General features: G+C 38.8%; 1 protein-coding gene across 3 annotated transcripts in view; it reads left to right on the forward strand.

The window, feature by feature from the left end:
* The first annotated feature begins 215 nt into the window (after positions 1-215).
* Positions 216-21,341, forward strand: part of TRIP11 (thyroid hormone receptor interactor 11) — a 65,271-nt gene continuing 44,145 nt past the window's right edge. The window contains exons 1-8 of one of the 3 annotated variants that reach the window (XM_054692813.1): positions 4,632-4,647; positions 4,779-4,868; positions 5,807-5,865; positions 10,237-10,347; positions 12,850-13,128; positions 16,888-16,956; positions 18,920-19,085; positions 20,336-20,701. In XM_054692813.1, the coding sequence (XP_054548788.1) occupies positions 5,857-5,865; positions 10,237-10,347; positions 12,850-13,128; positions 16,888-16,956; positions 18,920-19,085; positions 20,336-20,701 (1,000 nt within the window). In that variant the 5' untranslated portion in view covers positions 4,632-4,647; positions 4,779-4,868; positions 5,807-5,856. Of the gene's footprint in view, positions 546-4,588; positions 4,648-4,778; positions 5,866-10,236; positions 10,348-12,849; positions 13,129-16,887; positions 16,957-18,919; positions 19,086-20,335; positions 20,702-21,341 lie in introns of those variants that run through there. The other 2 variants (XM_037504033.2, XM_054692812.1) reach the window with 2 other exon arrangements.

A 21,341-nucleotide genomic window follows, 5' to 3' on the forward strand; every position in this document is an offset into this window, starting at 1 on the left:
GCGCCGCCTCTCTATGATCCGCGGCCGCGTTCCCGGCCGGGTGTCATGGCGGCCGGCGTCGAGTTGGCAGGAGTTGCCCGCGGAGCTGGGGAAAGTCGCTAGAACAGAGCGAGAAGCGGCCCGGCCCGGACGCTGGGGCGTCGGGGGAATGAGCCGAGGCCTGGCGGCGGCGCCTGCGTCCCTGGCGGCGGGCCCCCGGTGAAGCCCCTCCGGCCTCCGCGTCCCGGGCACACCCGGCGCTTGGGACCCCGAAGCCGGCGTGGCCGGGACCTCGATGGTGTGAGCGAACCCCGAGAGTCCGACTGGGCCGAGCCCCGCGGGGAGCGGCGTGAGGGCGTCTGGCGGGACTGTCCAGGGCGGCGGACGCGCCTCTCGGGGCGGCCCGGGCGTTCTCGAGCCCGCAGCGATGTCGTCGTGGCTCGGGGGCCTCGGCTCCGGCCTGGGCCAGTCCCTGGGCCAGGTGGGGGGCAGCCTGGCCTCCCTCACCGGCCAGATCTCGAACTTCACCAAGGACATGCTGATGGAGGACACGGAGGAAGTGGACGGTAACAGCTGGCGCGACGGGAGGGGGCGCCTCGGGGCCCTGGGAACGTCCGCGGGGCCCCCCGCTCGCGTCCTGGGGTCCCCGCGGGCGCGCCCCGCCTGTCTTCCCTGACCTGCCCGGGGTCGTGTTTCCCTGATGAAAACTTGTGTCCGGGGAGCGCTGCTCCTCCCCCCCGTGAATACCTGGGTGTCTCGGGCAGAGTGAAACTGCTCGTGGCTAGTCCAGTGTGTTTTCCTGTGGTTCGCCCACGCCCACCACTTGCTTGGCCTGTAGTTTGGGGGGCGGACCCGATTTTGCTCCTCTTCCTTTATACTGACACAGTTTCAAAAAGAATTATTTGCGTATGACAGTCAGGGGTTTGGATTTTTTTTTCGGGTTTTGTATCAATTGAAGTAGCTCATAATTAAAATATTTACTGACCGTGGCCCTTTCTGACTTGGGTATAGTGTTCATGAAACGTGGCTGTGGTTTTCCTATGAGTTATTTTGTATTTTTGTGTATTTTGGTGACACATTGCACCCTTCCAGCTGTGCATTCCCCCCATGTTTGACCGTATCCTTTCTTTGAGTGCCCTTCGCAACCTTAACTCATTTTTGAAGTTATTTTGTTTTACTAGTAGTCACCCAGAATACTGTGGTAATGGATAGTTACATTAATTACTGTTTTGATTTCTTGTTATTTAGGCAACTACTATTTAGATCAGGAGTCTTTTGATTTTAATCTAGGTCAGCCTTGAGAGAGATAATGGCTGGTCTTTTGGGTGATCCTTTCACAGCTTGCTTTCTTATAAATTAACAAATTATTATTTTGTTTTAAAAGCTTTTTTAATCGTGATTTTTAAAAAAAACTTTCATATATATTTGGTTGAAACAATAAGTTTAACGTGAAGATTGTACCGATAGTGGGGAGCAGTACTCCATGAATGGAAGGTTTTTCAGGTGGGACAGGTTGGGGGTGGGATTGAAAGGGATTGTTCCCGAGTTTAGAAAGGGTCAGGTCACCTAGAGGGCAGTCAAGAGGCCCTGAAGGGTTGGATGGATAACATGAAAATGACTAGTTTGTCTTTGCATCCAAGGAGGGCAGAGGGTGGAAGATTGTTGAGTCTTTCTTTGGCCCTAAGTTAGAACACTTACACCCCCAACCTGGATGTCCTGCAGGCATTGTTGTTCTCACTAAATGTGCTTCTTTATTATTAATGGTAATAGTTTCATCATCTACCCAATCTCCTAAACTAGAAATCTTTGTCAACTCTGTTTTGCCTTTTTCATTTTCTGCTTCCAGTTGGTCACCACAACTTGTTCATGCTGTGCTAGAATTGTTTCATATACTTGTTTTTCCTTCATTACCCCCTCTTCAGATCCCAATCTCTCCCGTGCGCTATTTTTCTCCCACCCCATTCCATTTTCTTTTGTGTTGCCAGTTACTTTTCTAAAAACATGTGCTTTAAACTCCCCTCTTTTGGACACCAGACATGTTTGCGTTTTCAGTGTTCTATGAACTTTGCTTGCCTGCCCCTCTCTCCCAGGTGCCATTCATAGGCATGTTCATCTGTGGGATTGCACCTGGAGTTAATGCCATGTGGAACCTTGTAAGGTGCTTACCCAGCTCCTTACGTGGAAAATCTTTCCTTTTCCTCTTTCTTCTCTACCTGCTTCTGGCCTAGAAAATAATTTTTTCCGGACCTGCTCACGTCAGGTATTTGGTGAAGCAATTCTCACTCCATGTCTGGTGGAGTTGATTGCAGGTGATCTGAGTTCTGAAAGAACTTTGAGGGCCCCGTCTGACAGCACTTTCTTTATTGAGTTATAATTGATCTTTTCCTTGGTGCTCGGTGTAGGGACTAGATTTGTCCATACATTACCGATACATAGTAGATGCTTAGTAGATGTTCAGTAAAAAGTTTATTGAGTGATTAAAAATCTGCAAAGGTTGCTTAATACTTTTATTATTTTCCCTGTGTGTTAAAATAGGACTTGCTTAACACCTTATTTAGGATTTTGTAAGTCACAATACATAAGATCAGAGTACAGTTCATTATTCATTCACCAAGTATTTATTTTGTATCTTATGCCAACAGTGAACAAGATAATACTGTTCCAAAATAATATTGCTAATACAGCTTGAAAATCATCCATATTTACATTATCCGAAAGTTGCTATTCTACTAGTCACTACTGATTTATCAGTGTTAGAAGCTTGGGCTTTTAATTCTAATATGCATAAATTGAAATTCTCATGCATTTCAATTTGTGGGATAATTGAAAAGTTGTTAAATAACTTCTGAAAAATAGTGTCTCCCTATCTGTTAAATGGAAATGATCATATTTTTCACGAGGTTGGGAGGATTAAATGAAATGAGTGTAAAATGCCTAGAACTGCACCTAGAAAATAATTAGCATTAGTAAACAATAGCTGTTTTTTTTGTTTGTTTGTTTTGCTTCCCTCATTGAAGAAGAATTTTTCGGCTTGCATTTTCCATTTATTCCTAAGAAGACAGTGACCTTTTTTTTGGTCATCAGGGGAAGAGGTCTGCTTCCACCTTTTTTCCCTCGGAAACAATTGCTGCTCTTAACAATAACCTTTCCCAACAGGCTAGATGATGTTTTGTTGTCTTCAGAGTGGCAATTAGACAGACCCTCCTGTCTGTTTTAGACAAGGTTATAAACAACCATAGGAGCAGCCCTACCTCCTGGTTTTCAAAACAAGAAGAGTGGGTTTACCACTATTATTTATTGGATACTATTGCTAATTTCTTTTGCTTTCAACTGTTATTCAGAGAAGTTATGATAAGCTGAAGTGCTGTGAGTGATATGAGTACCTGGGGCGGGGAATTCAGTATGGACCCGATTTTCTGTGGACCTGATTTTCTGCCACATCGGCAGGGCATTTGGCAGTCTGGTCTCTGATCCACCTTTCAGATGAAAATGTGTGTGTGTGGGGGGGGCTCTTTCTTATTTTAAACAAATTGTGTCCATGTTACTTAAATGTTCTTTTTTTTTTTTTTTTTAAGATTTATTTATTTATTTATACAAGCACTGGGTACAGTCAGAAGCGCGGGAGGGTGAGAGAATTCACCAGAGCCAGAGTGAGGAGCAGAGCAGGCAGAAGGACCGAAGTACACTGCCCAGGGGAGCAGTGGGTGTGGCAGGAGGGGTCTGTTGTGCCATGTGGGATCCTCCCAGGTGGCCAGGGATCAAACCGGCACTGCAGAGGCTGCGGGCAGCTTTGCAGCCCAGCACTCAACTGCTGCGCCACCCGGGAGGCCCCTTAAATGTTCTTTTATTGCAATTTCATTCTGTGTTCATAGGTCATTAACTATTGTATAGTTTTGTGAACAGAATAAATTAGAAATAAGGTTTTAAACCCCAGTTGCATACATTTCATCTAAAATTACACTGAGAAATTTATAATACTGAATTTTTCATAACAAAATTTTAATGAACATGAGGTAAAGATAGATGATCATGTTTATTTTAAAAAAGGGCAAAAAGAATGACTTACACGACAGTAAAGAACATTTGTGGTAATAGAAAGTTGTGATGAAAGTCAAGTAATGTCTTCTGGATTTTTTCTCAGATCAGCATACCATTCATTCCCAGTGAATGCATTCAATTTATTTGATAGAAGTTTTTGATTGTTTACAAATCGATATACCTTTGGGATACAGCTTCACACCTCAATAATTGCACCCTCCACCAACGTTCCAGTGCTAGGACTCTATTTCTGTCATCTCTACCTCTCCATCTGCTCCTCTTCTTTCCTTCTTTCTTCCTCCTCTTCCTTCCATTCTGGTAACCTCCATATTTTTCAGAGTCTAGAGTTATTTATGTTGTTTTTGCCAGTTTTCTTTGGTCATTTATATTTCATGAATGAGTGAAATCCAGTTACCTTTCATTTTCTGGCTTATTTCACTTAGCATACCTACTCTGTGTAAAACTCAGTAAAATATATTTCCTTAAAAATGTCTGTTTATTAATTTACATACTGGTAATCAAATATTCAATATATTCTTTCTTATTCAATGTATTCTTTCTTTCATGGCAGAATTACCTAATTCTAAGAGAAAGGAAATTGAAGCCATTCATGCAATCTTACGATCAGAGGTAAGGAAAATTAAAGACTACCATTGAATGTAGATTTTTTTCTTTTTGGAAGCCATGAAAGTTATTCTTTATTTCAGTCTTTTCTGTATGTTACATTACTTACTTTTTATCTCTTTCCCTTTATCTCTTAGATGAATTTTTTTCCCTTAGATGAAGACTATATCTACATGTTACTGCATTTTGCTATTTGATAGTCCCATCTCTGTTTCTGTGTGCTACAAGTAAGAAAACTGCCAAATGTAGAAATAAGTGGCAATACTTTGTCATTATCTAGTACCTGTATTATAATCTAACTGTACTAAATTGCAGTAGTGATTTTTAAGTATGTGAAGAGTGCAATTTTGTTTAATCTAGAACTTTTTAATTCCCTAACATTAAAAGTGTGATATTTGTATACAAAGAAGTTAATATAGGCATACCAAATTAATTTCACAGTTTTCATTTTAGTGCCTCATAGAGATGAGCTCTGGATATTGTACTTAATAGGTAACAGGAAAGCTTGGAAAGGGTTTTGAAGGAAAGCCATAAAGAAAAAGAAAAGATTTAAAGGAGGGGTCTGTTGTAAAGGACTAAGACACTCAGCTGCTTAGCCTTTGGGTGAGAATAGAGAACACTTAATGGTGTGTCTCAGCAAAGGATATTCTTAGAAGACTATAGTCAGCATGTTTTCTTCTCTACTATGTCCTTAAAAAGAGAAAAATGAATTTAAATGTAAGAAAATATGGCAGCTCCCCTGCCCACCTGTGTCTATGCAGGTGTTTCTTTTCACCAACCTCTCCCTTTGCAAAGCAGGGAGGCAGCCCTCCTCCCGAGACCGCCTGCCTGTGTCTATGCAGGCCTCTCTTAGCAGCGCTGTCCTCCTTGGGGGCTTTTTCTGCCCACTTGTATCTGTGCAGGGTATAATAAACCTGCCTTTTTGGATATAACTAAAGGTCTCTGCATTGTGGGGAAACTTGCCTGGGCAAACTTGCTATATGCCGCTGAAAGGAGAGCTCTGATAAAACCTTTCTCAGAGATAACCCAAAGACCCCACTCTCTGAACCCCACACCTCTCCAAACTGACATCAGTAACTGTTTTTCCCCCTCTAGACAGTGAACCTTTTCTGTGCACAGTACACTAAAAACTTTTTTATACCTTGTCTTCAATTCTTACCTCTAGAAAAACAAAAAGAAACTATCACAACAAGCACTTTTGAATTCCAGTCTTAGATGACCAAGGTGAGATTGTGGAAATTGAAAGAGGAACCATATTCGCGTTCTGCCTCAGCAGAAGGTGGTGACTGGGTGGCATTTAAGAAACTTTGCTCTAATTACCTGTTAGTGGGTGCAGTAGTGACAGGTGAACTGAGTAGCTCTTCCTTTATAAGGTTGAGATTGGGAATTGTTCCTATAGTCCCTACAGAAGTCTTCAAGAAAGTGCTTGTCAGTACAGCCCACCCAGAAGAAGTTAAATGGCAAAGATCTGTGGAGTGGCATTCATGTGGGTAAATTTGCCAATGTACATTCGAGGAACAATAACATAGGGTTACCCGATTAATGAATGTCTGCTTTGTATTGAGCTTGAATAGGGAGTTTGAAATTTTCTGCCCCACTGTTTATCCCATTTCTCACCACTTAGGGTGTCGCTGAACGATGGCAAGTATCATTGTAGAGTTTAGAAATATTTATTTTTGGTATAATACATCCCCAGAAGCAAGCCAACTTCCTCATTTGGTGCTTATTCCAAGTACAGCAAGCTACTCAAACACTAGAGAAAAGCCTGTTATTGGACTTCCCAAAAGCTTTGTTTTTTCAGGTGATTTTAACTATATACGATTCTTACCTTATGTCAGCACATAAACACCTAACCCTTGCTTAACTTTGCAGTAGAATTAAGTTGAGATGTGATTGAAGCCATCAGGAAACTTACTTGGTAAAATTTTATTGAAAAAGTTTTAGTATAGACAGAGAAGGCATTATGTTTTCCTGAGGAAGTTATATTTACCCACGTTGTTAATATTTGAAGCTGACCGAGTTAGGTTTCTTCAGTTGCAGGTAACAGCAACCAGACTAAGCTAATTTGAGCCTCTTTACCAAGAAAAATAGTCATCACATTTACAGTCTGGGTCCAGTGGGCTTTTAATGTTTTTTATAATAAATCATTTTACAAATAATTTACAGAAGAGGCGAGCAGACCTCTCCTGTCGCGCCCGCTGCTCCCCTCAGCAGTGTACTTCGTCGGTCTGCCTGGTCTGTTCCTCGCTCTGTCTCTGGTGAATCCTCTCACCCTCCTGCACATCTGGCCTGTACCCTGGCTCTTGTATAAATAAAATCTTTAAAAAATAAAAAAAATTTACAGAAGAATAAAATAGTAAAAAATTTAATTGCACATTTTGATAGGAACTTATGTGTAGCAAATCCAAATACTCCTTATTCCATATGTTTCTGATTTTGAAAACATTCTTAAAAATAGGTAATATTCTTTAAATGCAATTAACTGTTTATTAACTCCTATGCATGAAGTGGAATTGTAGATAGTGATTTCAGATTTCACTTATATCTCTGACAGATTTTAGCTTACCGTTATTTCTGGTTCTTCTTGACTTGTGCCATTAAAACCAATACGTTTGAAAACTTTGATGGCTCATGATTGTGTTGAAGACACACTGGCTGTCCTCTTCCCTCCATAATTACAAAGCGTATTTATTCTTAGATTTATAAATACCAAGTAGAATGACCAATCCGCGTTTTGTTTTTGTTTTTTTCATTTTTATGTCATATGTGTTTCCTTCCATTTACCTTTTATGCACTCCTGCCTTCAGTATTTGTCTGTGTATGAACTATATAAGTAAATTTGGTGTAAAAACATCACTTAGCTAATGAAAGAATAGTGTCATATACATAATCAATATTTAGCAAAGTGAGATGATTCAGGTTGTTCTCACAAAATTTTGAGATAAATTCTTTTCCTATTAAATTACTTTACTTGATGAGGCTACCCTTTCCTTTTTGTTCTTGGACCTGTAATGTTTAGTCATCATTTCTTGAGAAAATTCATCTAGGATTTTTTTTTAATATTTTATTTTTTTATTTATGCATACAAGAGCTACGGTGTAGGCCAGAGGTGCAGGGGGTTAAGAGGAGTCACCAGAGACAGAGTGGGGAGCAGAACAGGCAATTGACTGAAATAACACTGCTGAAGGGAGCAGCGGGTGAGACAGGAGAGGTCTGCTGTGCATGTGGGTTAGCTCCCTGGCCAGGCATCGAACTCGTGCTGCAATGGCTGCCGATAGCTTCATAGTGCTGAGCCTTAACCCCTTGCCCCTCCAGGGAGTTCCCTAGGATATTCTTATTTGAAGATTTTCTCTGAGATTTCACTTCTGCAATCAGTTTCATCATAATCACTAGACTTGAGTGCTGTTTTCTGTCTTGCATTATCTGAGTTGTGTAGTTGTGAAGTATTTTCCTCTGCCAGTTTTTTCTTAAAAAATAAAAATTCTGGATTTTTAACTGTGTTCATTGAAAGCAAAAGAGAGAGAGAGAGAGAGAAGAAAAGACTGCAAAGAAAGTGTCTCCAAGTTTTTTTTTTTTTTTCTTTTTCAAAGATGATGCAATACTTTAGGCAGTGCAGTGAGAAAACTGGTTATTTCACTTTGTGTTATTCTTCCTGGTGATTCTGTCAGCCTTCTGTTTTTTTCTTCTCCCTTTTTTTTTTTAGTCTTATGGGCATAATTGATTAATAATGAGAAAATAATTCTTAAGATGAAAAAAAGGCAAAATGTTGCAAGATAAAGAAAGATTATAATCCTATGAATATTAGATTTATAAAAGGGACCAATGTACCCTTAGTGCTAATCGCAAGGTAGAATTTGTTTTATTGGAAGACAAAGACAAGGCTAAGAATAATAATCCTAAACATTAATTATTAAGACTGCTCAAAAAAGAAACTCACAAACTAAAATTGTTTCCATTAGATCTCAGTGGTATAACAAGGGTTAAACCAGATGGAATAATTTAAGAATATGAGTATCTCATGGTTTCCAATGCTTAGACTTAGCCAGACTTTAGGAAGCAGCTGTAACCAGAACTGGAGTTCATCAGCATCAGGAATCCTATGTCTCATTTTTACTCCTTCCTGTTGTGTGTGTTTGTTCTTTGCATCTTTCAGACTGGCCCCCTCTGCTCCATGTTCCTCCATTTTAATAGAAAATATAGGCACTGGAAGCTGATAATGTTATGAGTCAGTCACACAAAGAGAATCTGTCCTTCGTGTGTGTTATCAGCCTTTCTGACTCATATGGCTTGGGCTGGTGGAGGGAATTTGGGGCGGGGGGGATAAAAAACTAATCAGGTATTGGCCAAATTGAAAATTTTCAAGGTCTAGTTATTAATCAGAATTAAACCAGTCACCCTTAGGTATTTTTCTGTGGAAAAGCCTAGAGTGGATTACGTTTTGACTTCACTATTTGCTGTTGCTTTGCTTGTATATTGTGTTTACAGTTCACAGAAAATCATGGTAAGATAGCCACTAGAATAGAAGGCAGTTAGTTGTATGCCCCTTGATCGTGTTTCTTATTAATGATTCTTCCAGGTAAGTAATCAGGGTCTACGTTAAATTTCTGGAGAAAGACTCCCAAACTAGGATTTGTATGTGTTGTGATTTTTCCTTTGATTTCTATTAATTTTCCCTGGAAATTGATATAATCTTCCTGCATCATAATTTTCACATCTGCTGATATAAGAAATTAGTAGTATCTAAGAATCCCAGAATCTAAGAAGCAAACAGTTGACGTCCTCAGAGTTAAATACTCGCCCTCTGGCAGGGGCTTTCCTCCTCAGCCTTCGTCTCCGTGTGTTTGTAGATGTGCTAGTAATTCTTAGTCAGTTTTTGTCTTTAATTTAATTTGTAAGTTCGTTTTTGCAGCAAATTTTTGTGTCCATTTTTCTTGCTCCGTTATGTCCTGTTCAAATGTCAAGATAGTTAAATATTTAGACACATCAGATTTTAAGTATTTTTTCATATTTTCCAGCATTTCAAAAAACTGATGTCTAGAATTTATTGAATTATGTATCTTATGTACTTCTAATAGTATGGCTTTGAAATTATGTATGATGGTTTCGAGCAGTGGTTTTAAAATTGGCTTTTTCAGAGGCTTCTTAGGAGCCGGAGAGATAGGCTGTCACAAAATTCAACTCATTGGCTTCCTGCCTGTACGTCAGCCAGAAGTCTTTTTTTAGAAAGACTTCTTTTAAAAAGTTCTGTTTTGGGAAAAAATAAAAGTTAATACTTGTAATCTAGTTGTTTGATAAATTTATCATCTACTACATGCTCGACTCGGTATACAGAAATAGGGCAACCTTTCATCAGTGACTTTTTCTTAGCAGAAAATCAAACTTAGCAAGACATACTTTTTATTTTTTACTCTTGTTCAATGTTATGTATAATCTCTAAAACACACTATTTGCACTTGCAACTTTAACTGAAAGTATATTTTAAAAGTCACCTTTCTGAGAGCTTTTTGTGTGCAGCAATGTTTTTCATGATGTCATGCACACAACTGTTGCTAACTTGTTTTAACTTGTTAAAAATCCTGTTTCCTTTGCTTGTAGAATGAAAGACTTAAAAAACTTTGTACCGATCTAGAAGAAAAGCATGAAGCATCAGAGCTTCAAATAAAGCAGCAATCTACAAGTTACCGAAATGAATTACAACAGAAAGAGGTAAAGGTTATAACAGTTATTTCAGTGTAGCTTATTTAGCAAGGTTTTATACAATAAAGAGTTGTATAAATTAAATTTAGATCCATAAAATTATTGAAAGTGTGTTGAAGTTAATAATTTCCAACTCATGTTGTGTCCACCAATTTAATAATTCTGTTAGCTTTCCTTTTGATACTGTATAGACTTAACTGGTAGATTTTTTTCCTACGTTATAAAAGAAGAAAGGTCTTTATAAACTATCAGGTGTCTGTTGCTTATAATTTCTGATTTTATGATTTTTTTATCTATTAAAATTGTTTTGAATAGTATGATCTTCATTATTGCCATTTTCCTTTTTTAAGAGATGGTTGTAACTGTAGGTATAAAATGTGTCTTACTGACATTTAATTTATTTTCCGTAGAAAAAGAATATTACATATATTGCAATTCACTTATACTGTATTATTTTTCCTTTCAGTTTGATTGAAATAGTTCTTTTGGAATTGGTTTTATCCCTTTTTTTTAAGTTTTGGTAGTAAATAGATTTTAAGCAGTGTTATGAAACCTTAAAATACAGACTGTATCTCCATATCTGCGTTGCAAATACTACTTAATTGAGCCATTCTTGTTTTATTATTCAAATTTAGTTGTTCAGTTATTGATGAAGTGTTCTCTTGTCTCATAACTTTATATTTCGGCTTTTAAAATTTAGAGGCATTGATTTCTAGTTCCTTTAGTGACATACTGAAATGAAAAATAAAAGTGAACCACTTTAAAGATAAATGTAAACATTTAGAGTTTACATTTCTAATCTGTTAGGATTGCTTTCATAAAATTAATTGCTGCAAAAATTAAATTAATATAAAAAAAGCAGTTACAAAGTCAAACTAAACAGCCATTTAAAAAATTTCAACAGATGTAAAATTACTGTCAATTGGCTTTAAAAATTTTTAAGTTCTTTGAAATCCTGTACTTATTTTGTCATGAACAGGTAGCAAGCATTTTTGACATCAGTTTGTGGCCACACTTTGAGCATCTGAATAAATATTACAGTAGTGCAATAGTTCTCATCCAGGGGCTTATAGCTGTTTCATATAATGCACATGCTTCTGTTCTCTAGGATATTCTGATGTAGTGTATTGGGAAGGCATGCTGGCATTTGTATTTTTCCAGCAAACGCCATTGGTGATTCTCATGCTTACACCCCAGCTGAAAACACTGCTGTGGAAAATTTTGCCATTTTATTTCCACTTAACTATTGCTATTAGAGGACAAGTTAAATATTCAAGTTTAGAAGTGTCTCCTTGTATTGAAGCTTGCAGTTGGATAGCTCTACAACTTGATGTAAATGTTGTGTATAACGAGAACATCCTTTGTTTTATAGCTACAGTTTTGAAAACTGTGAATCACAGTACTTTTTATTAGAATGAAGAATAATATACAGTATATTTTAGATCTGCCATTTATAGTATTTGCTGCCCATTGTTGAATTGAGAAATTTTCAAAGATGTAACTTATTTGATTTGGGAAAATGAATCTACAATATTATACTGACTATATCTCCTGTAGAGAAGGGACTCTGATAAGAAATTATTGGGGATTTTGACATAAATGTGTTTAATTTTTGTTTATTCAGTTGCTTGACTTTATACATGTAGAAATATCATTACTTCTTAGCAGTCTCTCCAGTATCAAATTCTCCTCAGTTGTGGCAGGATGTCTTCTGAAGGCCCTGCACACTTATTTCAGTTTTTTGTAGCTTTATCTTATGTTTTGAATAATCTCTCACTGGGAATCAGTGTGGCATCATGGCAAGTCATAAATTTAGGATTAGGATGTTGCCAAACTTCAGTCAAAACAGTTCTCAGGGTTTCAAGGCCTTTTACTGTTCTGAGTAAATCAAATTTTTATGACCCCTCTTTGCCAACGCCTCTTATAATACACAACTTCCTTTCAAGGTTCATGGACTAATAACCAATCTTACTTGTTATCTGAAAAGGTTGAATTAATAAATTAAGGCACTTTTCCAGCTGTGTTTGTGTAGTCCACTACAAAGTGACTCATGGTGCATTTTAAGCCTAAATCAAGCCAAAATCCATTGCATGAGACTCTTCCAGTAGACGGTGTTCTAAGGAAACTTCCAGTGCATAGACTGACACAACTTTCATTTTCTTAAGATTTAAAATTTGATAATCAGAAACAGAAACCTAGGAAATTGTCTAGATACCTTGTACACAAAAGATAGTAAACCTATGCCTAACTGAGAAATTACTTGCCTTAATTAATATATGTATGAAATTCTGATCTTTAAGCTATTTGAAGTATTGTCTTTATTTTAATTATGGTAATCTTGTTTTTTAAATAAAAATATTATGATTAGTTTTGAAGATAGGAAGACATGGATCAGTTTATAGAGTACCATCATAGGATAACCTTAAGCAAATTATTATAATTATACATGAATGTATAAAAAGGTTATTTTATTTAAGTGCCTTCTCTGAAATGTGGATTATAAATATACAGGTAGAAATCAGCCATCTTAAAGCAAGACAGATTGCACTACAGGATCAATTACTGAAGCTGCAGTCAGCTACTCAGTCAGTAAATTCAGGGGCGAGCAGCATGCCAGCAACCACCACATCATCTTCATTCGGTTATGGTATGAGTCATCACACATCAGCTTTCCACGAGGATGACATGGACTTTGGTGATGTAATCTCGTCACAACAAGAAATAAACAGATTATCAAATGAAGTTTCAAGACTTGAGTCTGAAGTTGGTCATTGGAGGCATATTGCTCAGGTAAAATTCTCACGAGCGAATAAAATTATTGGTGCTGTGTGTAGAAAGAACCTTGGACTAGGACATGGGAAACCTGCATTCTGATTCCGCCACTGACTGTCTTCAGTGACTTGGGTCAGGTCATCTTTCTCAGACTCAGGTTCCACTGCTGTAGGTTACTTGGGAAATTTTTTCAAGAGTATAAAGCAACAGAGTCACATTTTTTTTTTTTTTAAATAGAGGCATGTTTATTTATTTATTTATTTGTTTGTTTGTTTTGTTTATACATGCACTGGGTACAGTCAGAAGCGCGGGAGGGTGAGAGAATTCACCAGAGCCAGAGCAGGGAGCAGAGCAGGCAGAAGGACCGAAGTACACTGCTGAGGGGAGCAGCGGGCGGCAGGAGAGGTCTGCGCGCCATGTGGGACCCTCCTCAGGTGGCTGGGGAGCAGCCGGGGATCGAACCGGCACCACAGAGGTCACCGGCAGCTTCGCAACCCAGCGCTCAACCACTGCGCCACCGGGGAGGCCCCTGGAGTCACATTTTAAAATAAAATAAAATTTACATTTTAAAATAAAATTAAAGTGATAAGTACTTAAAGGCAATAAAAATGGGTTGCTGTGGTTGAACTAGCATCTTTTTCCAGAGTCTTGGCAGCTTCTCTGATAGCAACACCTGTGCTGCAAGGCAATAGATTTGAAATCTCTTATTAGATGTTGTTGTTTCCTGTTTGTATTAGTTACATGTAAAACGAAAACCTGAATTCATTATTTTAAAATACATTAAAGAAGCTGTTTTAGGGCCTCCCCGGTGGCGCAGAGGTTGAGCGCTGGGTTGCGAAGCTGTCCGTCAGCCTCTGCAGCGCCGGTTTGATCCCCGGCTGCTCCCCGGCCACTGGAGGAGGGTCCCACATGGCGCGCAGACCTCTCCTGCCGCCCGCTGCTCCCCTCAGCAGTGTACTTCGGTCCTTCTGCCTGCTCTGCTTCCTGCTCTGGCTCTGGTGAATTCTCTCACCTTCCTACGCTTCTGACTGTACCCAGTGCTTGCATGAATGTATGTATAAATCAATCAATCAATAAATAAATCTTTAAAAAAAAAAAAGAAGCTGTTTTATGTTGTTTCTCCTGCTTGAGAAATTAAATTCTTGATATTTTTAGCTTTAAAAATTACTCCAAGGAACTTTTTTTTACTTAAAGATTTATTTATTTATGCATACAAGAACTGGGGTCAGGCCAGAGGTGCAGGGGGTGAGAGGATTCACCAGAGACAGAGTGGGGAACAGAACAGGCAGACTGACTGAAATACACTGCTGAGTGGAGTAGTGGGCGAGACAGAAGAGGTCTGCTGCGCCATGTGGGTCACCCCCCTGGCCAGGGATTGAACTTGGCCTACTGTGGCTGCAAATAGCTTAATAGTGCTGTGCCTTAACCCCTTGTACCACCAGGGAGGTCCAGGAACCATTTTTATTTATTTATTTATACGAGCACTGGGTACATTCAGAAGCATGGGAGGGTGAGAGAATTCACCAGAGCCAGAGCAGGGACCAGAACAGGCAGACTGATGAAATACACTCCTGAGGGGAGCAGCGGGTGAGGCAGGAGAGGTCTGCGTGCCCTGTGGGACCCTCGCCTGCGGCCAGGGATCGAACCGGCGCTGCAGAGGCTACGGGCAGCTTCGCAGCCCAGCGCTCAACTGCTGCACCACCAGGGGAGGCCCCAGGAACCATTTTTTGTCTCAAACTATTGAGGTTGTCCTGAGACCTGAGAGCCAAAATAAATCAGAACACTGTTCATTTGTATTTAATTTCTATCTTTTCAGTCTAGTTATGAAGGAAAAATCCTCCCAATTAAAATTATCTTCTTGCTTCTCAAATTTTAGAGATTACCAATACCCAAAATAAATCTTGGAATGATCTGTTTGTCAGTCTTATCTTTAAAAGTGGTAGATTTTAGGACCACTGCAGCAGATAGCTTGATGGTGCAGCAGACTTCTCCAGTCTGCACGCTGTTCCCCTTAGCGGTATATTTCAGTAAAATCCACCTCTATCTCTGGTGAATCCTCCCACCATCCACACCTCTGGCCTACATATCAGCTCTTCTATTAAAGTGGTAGGTTTTATACTTTCCATGTGTAAGAATAACTTGGGGATCTTGATAATATTGTTGATTCATTGCCCTAATTTAGGAGAATAGGAATTCATAGTCTTATTTTAGGGTCTTAAAACTGCATTCAGGGCCTCCCTAGTGGCGCAGCAGGTTGAGCTCAGCACTATGAAGCTGTCTGCAGCCTCTGCAGCGCGGGTTCAATTCCTGGCCTGGCCAGGGAGAAACCCACATGGCATGGCAGACCTCTCCTGCCTCACCCACTGTGCTCCTCAGCAGTGTATTCAGTCAATCTGCCTGTTCTGCTCCCTGCTCTGTCTCTGGTGAATTCTCTCACCCTCCTGTGCCTCTGACCTGTACCCCAGTTCTTGTATAAATAAATGTTCAAAAAAAAAACTTAAAAAAAACCAAAAACTGCATTCAAACAAATGCTCCAGATGGTTTTGATAACCTGAGGAACACATTTTTTTTTTTTTTAAGGTATTTATTTATACAAGAACCGGGGTATAGGCCAAATGCGCGGGAGGGTGAGAGGATTCACCAGAGACAGAGCGGGGAACTAAACAGGCAGACTGACGAAATACACTGCTGAGGGGAGCAGCAGGCGGGACAGGAGAGGTCTGCTGCGCCATATGGCACCCTCCCCATATGGGACCCTGCCGGCCGGCCAGGATCAAGCTGACACTGCAGAGGCTGCAGATAGCTTCACGGCGTGGCGCTCAACCGCCTGCGCCACTAGGGGAGGCCCCTCAGGAACTCATTTTAAGAAATGTTACTGATGATAAGATTTCACAGAGAAGAGATGGATTTTTGGTATGTGTACCTTAGTATATCTTGAATACACTATATGATAGACCTGTACTCAGACAGAATGGTGAAAAAGAATAATTGGGACTTTCCAGGGGACTTAATTTTCTAGCAAAACATAATGAAAATTAGTATTTTTATTATTCTTTACAAGATATTTCCATGTACTATTCCATTATATATTAAATTATCCTTTATGAGATAATTATTACATCTATTTTACAAATAAACAAAGATTAATGTTCCCCTTGTAACTAACAGTGATTAAGTTGTGATTTAAACATGTGTTTCTGACTCTAAATCATGTATTTTTTCCATTATGACGTGTTCCTTTTTTCATTCAAAGAGTAGCTTTTGGTTCCTTAACATGGTATAACAAATGTTAATAAAGATGAACAAACACTATATAACTTTGCATGAGAAGAGAATAATCCAAAAGTTCTATTGTCAGCCCAAAGGTTATTCTGTAATAGGGTAGTGCTCTTCCGGGTACAGTCATTTAAAAATATTTTTAATGGGTTATTATTATCATTAACATTGGGTAACTTTCCATTTTAGGAACTTCCTTTTAGGAAGCTACTAAATTTTCATCTTGCTAAGCTGCATAGAATATTCTATGGTCTTTTCCTTCTTAACCTTGGTTACTTTGTATAAGTTGTCTCCCCAATTAGTTAGCAAATTCTTGAATAACGTGTTTTACTTATTGTGTATTACTCATTATTTGATGATTTCTTTAAGAAGTGTTTGGCAGACTTCAATCAGAATTTGGGAAATGCCCCCTTTTTAAAAGTATTTTTTAATAAGATTAGTTTGTGACTTTCCCTTTTATAAGAAAATCAATATAATTGTCAAATTGTTTTTCTCATCTAGACTTCTAAAGCACAAGGATCAAATAACTCTGATCAAAGTGAAATCTACAAACTGCAAAATATCATTAAGGTGAGGTAGATTGTTGGAACTGTGGCTATTATACATCTAAACTGTGGCTATTGTACATCTTACTTATTAAAAGTAAAAGCCTAGGGGCCTGCCTGATGGCGCAGGCATTGAAGACACAGCGCTATCAAGCTATCTCCAGCCACTGCAGCACGAGTTCCATCCCAGCCAGCCAGGGAGCTACCCACATGGCGCAACAGACCTCTTCTATCTCCCCCACGGCTCCACTCAGCAGCATATTTCAGTAGATCCGCCTGTTCAGTTCCCCACTGTGTCTCTGGCGAAACCTCTTACACCTCAGGCTTACACCCCAGTTCTTGTATGCATAAATAAATAAATTTTTAAAAAAATGAAAGTATAAGCCTAAATTAAAGCCTGTTACTAAAGTAATCATACAGGTTATGGCATTTGTTTCTTTTAATATTTTCTTTATTATATGTTAAAATAGCTCTTTCCAAAGTCATTTGGTTTTTTGTTTTTTTTTTAAGATTTATTTATTTATACAAGAACCGGGGTACAGGCCAGATGCGCGGGAGGTTGAGAGGATTCACCAGAGAGCAGAGCGGGGAACAGAACAGGCAGACTGACGAAATACACTGCTGAGGGGAGCAGCGGGCGAGACAGGAGAGGTCTGCTGCGCCATGTGGGACCCTCACCGGCTGGCCAGGATCAAACCGGTGCTGCGGAGGCTCCGGACAGCTTCACAGCGCTGCACTCAACTGCCTGCACCACCAGGGGAGGCCTCAAAGTCATTTGGTTTTGAGCATTTTTTCCTCAGGTAGTTTATAGTACATAAGTCTCTTACTATATTTTGTCTTTGTCTACTATATCATTATTAAAACTGATTCCCAGATTGTTGAAGTTTCAAGATTTAGCTTTAAAGGATATTGACAAAATAAAACGGTAGTATCATTCTTTGTAAATAATTTTAGTGGTGAAATTTTGGTAGTTTGTGTCAATTATTTCAAGAAAAGTCTTACATATATTTATTGTGGCAGTGAATTGTTTTTAGGGTGTAAATTATTATCAGTTGTAGAATTTTTAGTTTTTGGATTTATAATTATATACGGATTTAGTGTGGGTGGGTTCCTGAGTCTGACCCGAATTTGAATTACTGACTCTGCTGTTTACCAGCTCTGCCACACTGGACAATTAGTTAACTTTTCCTAGTTCCCTTTTATCATTAGTAAAGTAGATACTACCATAATATCTCCCTGGATTGTTTCGAGGTTTCTCTGTAAAGCTGCTAGCCAAGTGGTGATATGTAGGATTAAAGAATAACTTCACTTGTGTTCTCAGGAAATAGGGCTAATTTATAGATTAGAATGTTTGTTTATAAGCAACAAAAACCATCTCTGACTAGGTAAAGCACAGGACAGACACAAGCTAATCTGTCCATCAGGAAGGACAGGAATGGGAGCAACGTCAGGGATCTTGGTAGGAGGATACCGGGGACAGACTTTTCAGGATGCAGCTCTCGTAATGCTTTTGGTCCAGCCAGTTGCCCTCTTTGAGGAACTTGGCTCAAGATCCATGAGTGAAACTGGTGTTGTCAATTTGGTTGATGATTTGGGATTTCAATCAAGACTGGTGAAAAGAAAGATCGAGGGAGGGCATAAGGGTAATAAGATAAACACATAGCCTCACACAGATAATTGGTGGAATAGCAGGAGTAGTTCATGGTCAGAAATGTTAAGGAAAAAAGATAACTTTTGCTCAAACTTTTGTTCATTTTTTCTTGTTGGTGTTCCGTCATTAAAAGTAGAAAGACTTTTTAAGGCCCAAGAAAAGAAAGAGTGAATGGAATCTTCCAGAATAGTCCAAATTTGGGGGCCTGTGTTTAAATTTTCTCTGGACTTAACAGGTTCAGGGAATTGTTTTTAATAATGTAAAATTTTGAACAACGAAATTGCTTAGGTAAATTTATTGATTATAAATGTGGTTAACTTTGTTTTTATTTTTCAAGGAGCTTAAACAGACTCGAAGCCAGGAAATCGATGACCATCAACATGAAATGTCAGTATTGCAGAATGCACAGCAACAGAAACTGACAGAAATAAGCCGTCGGCATCGAGAAGAGTTACGGGACTATGAAGAAAGAATTGAAGAATTGGAAAATCTGTTACAGAAAGGTTATTGGTGTTTAATAAATTTGAAACATTAGATTACATAATTAAACACAGATGTAGCACTGCAAGACCGGGACCCTGATATAAATTCGTACTAATTGTTTTGCTCATCTGCCAGATTGTGCAGTGGCAGCATTGTTGCCAAGAGTCTACAGAAATGGAAAGGTCCTATTGCCTTTGTGATAAATAATTATAATACATAGATTTCTTTGCATTGTTTGGTATATTTTCACTTTCTTTCAAACTCAGCTACATAGGCTTTTTTGTCGTTGATGTCTTTCCTCGAGTGTTTTAAAGTACTTTATTATAGAAAAAGTTTTTATAGATTTTTTTTTTTTTAGTGCAATTTTAGGTTTATAACAAAATTGAGAAAGAGATAAAATGATTTTACCTATACATGTCCTTCCTTTTCCTGCCCTCCTAACATGCATAGCCTCCCCACGACCAACATCACTCACCAGAATAGTACATTTTTGGCCAAGAATGAACTTACACTGACATATGATCACCATTCTTGCCGTCATCCAGCCTCTGGGTTTAGACAAATGTTACATATCCATCACTATGATAGCTCACAAAGTATGTCTGCCTTCAACCACTCATGTTTTTATTGTCTTCCGCTTTATTTTTTTCCAGAATGTTATGTAGTTGGAACCATAGAGTTTTGTGACCTTTTCATATTGGTTTCTCTCCCTTACTAGCGTGCTTCTCAGGCTGCGCCCTATCTTTCTGTGGCTTCATAATGCATTTCCTTTCAGCTTTGAATAGTAGTTCCCAGTGTAGATGTGAGACAGTTTACCCACTGACCTGCTGAAGGACATCTTGGTTGCTTCTAAGTTTTGGGTATTATGAATGAAACTGCTATTAACATTGTTGTTCACGTTTTTGCATGGATTTTAAATTTTATCTCCTTTGGGTAAGTATCAAGGAATGCTGTGATTGCTGGATCACATGATAAAGAGTATGTTTAGTCTTATGAGAAGCCACTCAACTGTCTTCCAACATGACTGCCATTTAGCATTCCCACCAGCAGTGAATGAGAGTTCTGTTCTCTGTCCTTACCAGCATTGGATGGTATTAGTGTCCCACTACTCATAGGCGTGTGGTGTTAGGTATCATTTTTATTGTAACTTTTCTTTGTAAGCTTTTCAAGTTCTGAAGTCTGTTGAATCTTTCATTGCATATAGCATGCTATTTTCATCTTTTGGTGCTTGACATTTGATTTTCTTGATTTTATGTTTATATTCTTCTAGGTGACTCGGAATTTACAGTAACTGATCACTCTAAAATCCATGAGATGCAAAATACTATTCATGTTCTACAAACTGAAAAAGTTGAATCTACAAAGAAAGTTGGAGAACTTGAGGATAAAATAAAAGACATAAGTAAAGAGTTATCTTCTGCAGAAAATGACAGAGAGGTTTTGAGGAAGGAACAAGACCGACTAAATGTGGAAAACAGACACATGATTGAGGAATGTACACGCTTGAAACTGGAATGTAGCAAATTGCAGACTTATGCCATGAAGCACAGTGACGCTGTGGCAGAAGGGGAAGGCGTTCTTCCTCAGAGGGCATCAATAGAAGAAGAGCTGTTCAGACTGCAGCAAGCATTGTCTGGTATGAAATGTTTGGACCTTCTTACTGATTGGTGCTTCATAGCATTCTAGCTGTTTTTAAGGGAAAAACCTTTGGCTAATGTGGAAATGGAGTATTCATGGAAATGACTGTGTGGAATTTGAATGCAATTATTTGTTTTAAATTTAGTTCCCTAATGAATAGAGCACAAATAGGAATTTTCTACTAGAATAGGTTGTGTTAGCTAAGAGTCTCTGAACTCCCTCATCTTTTAGGTATTTACATAGAACTCAATTGATTTTTGGAGACTATATAGACATCTGAGAACTGTTTACGTAGACATTTCTTGGGAGGAGTAATGTATGTATTTCTGTTAGTCTATACAGAACCAAATAATTCCTTTAACTCTGATGGGCTCAGGCCCTCCAGTTAGGGACTGTAGCCTAGCTTCTTTAAAAATTTGTATTACTTTTAGAAATGACCTCCTATATCTAAACAAAGACCTGGGAGATGTAAGGCCATTTTCCATGCTTACAATGGTATTGAATTACCAAACCAATATTCTCTGTTACAAAAAACAAATATAAACGATATAGACCAGATAGCAATATTCATTTATGTGGGGAAAACATAATGGGAGCTCTTCACTTAAAAAGGTGCATTTTATTTTATGCTCTGTCTA

The sequence above is a fragment of the Talpa occidentalis genome, unplaced genomic scaffold (assembly GCF_014898055.3).
Source record: "Talpa occidentalis isolate TD23 unplaced genomic scaffold, MPIMG_talOcc4v2.1 talOcc4.11, whole genome shotgun sequence".
NCBI lineage: Eukaryota > Metazoa > Chordata > Mammalia > Eulipotyphla > Talpidae > Talpa > Talpa occidentalis.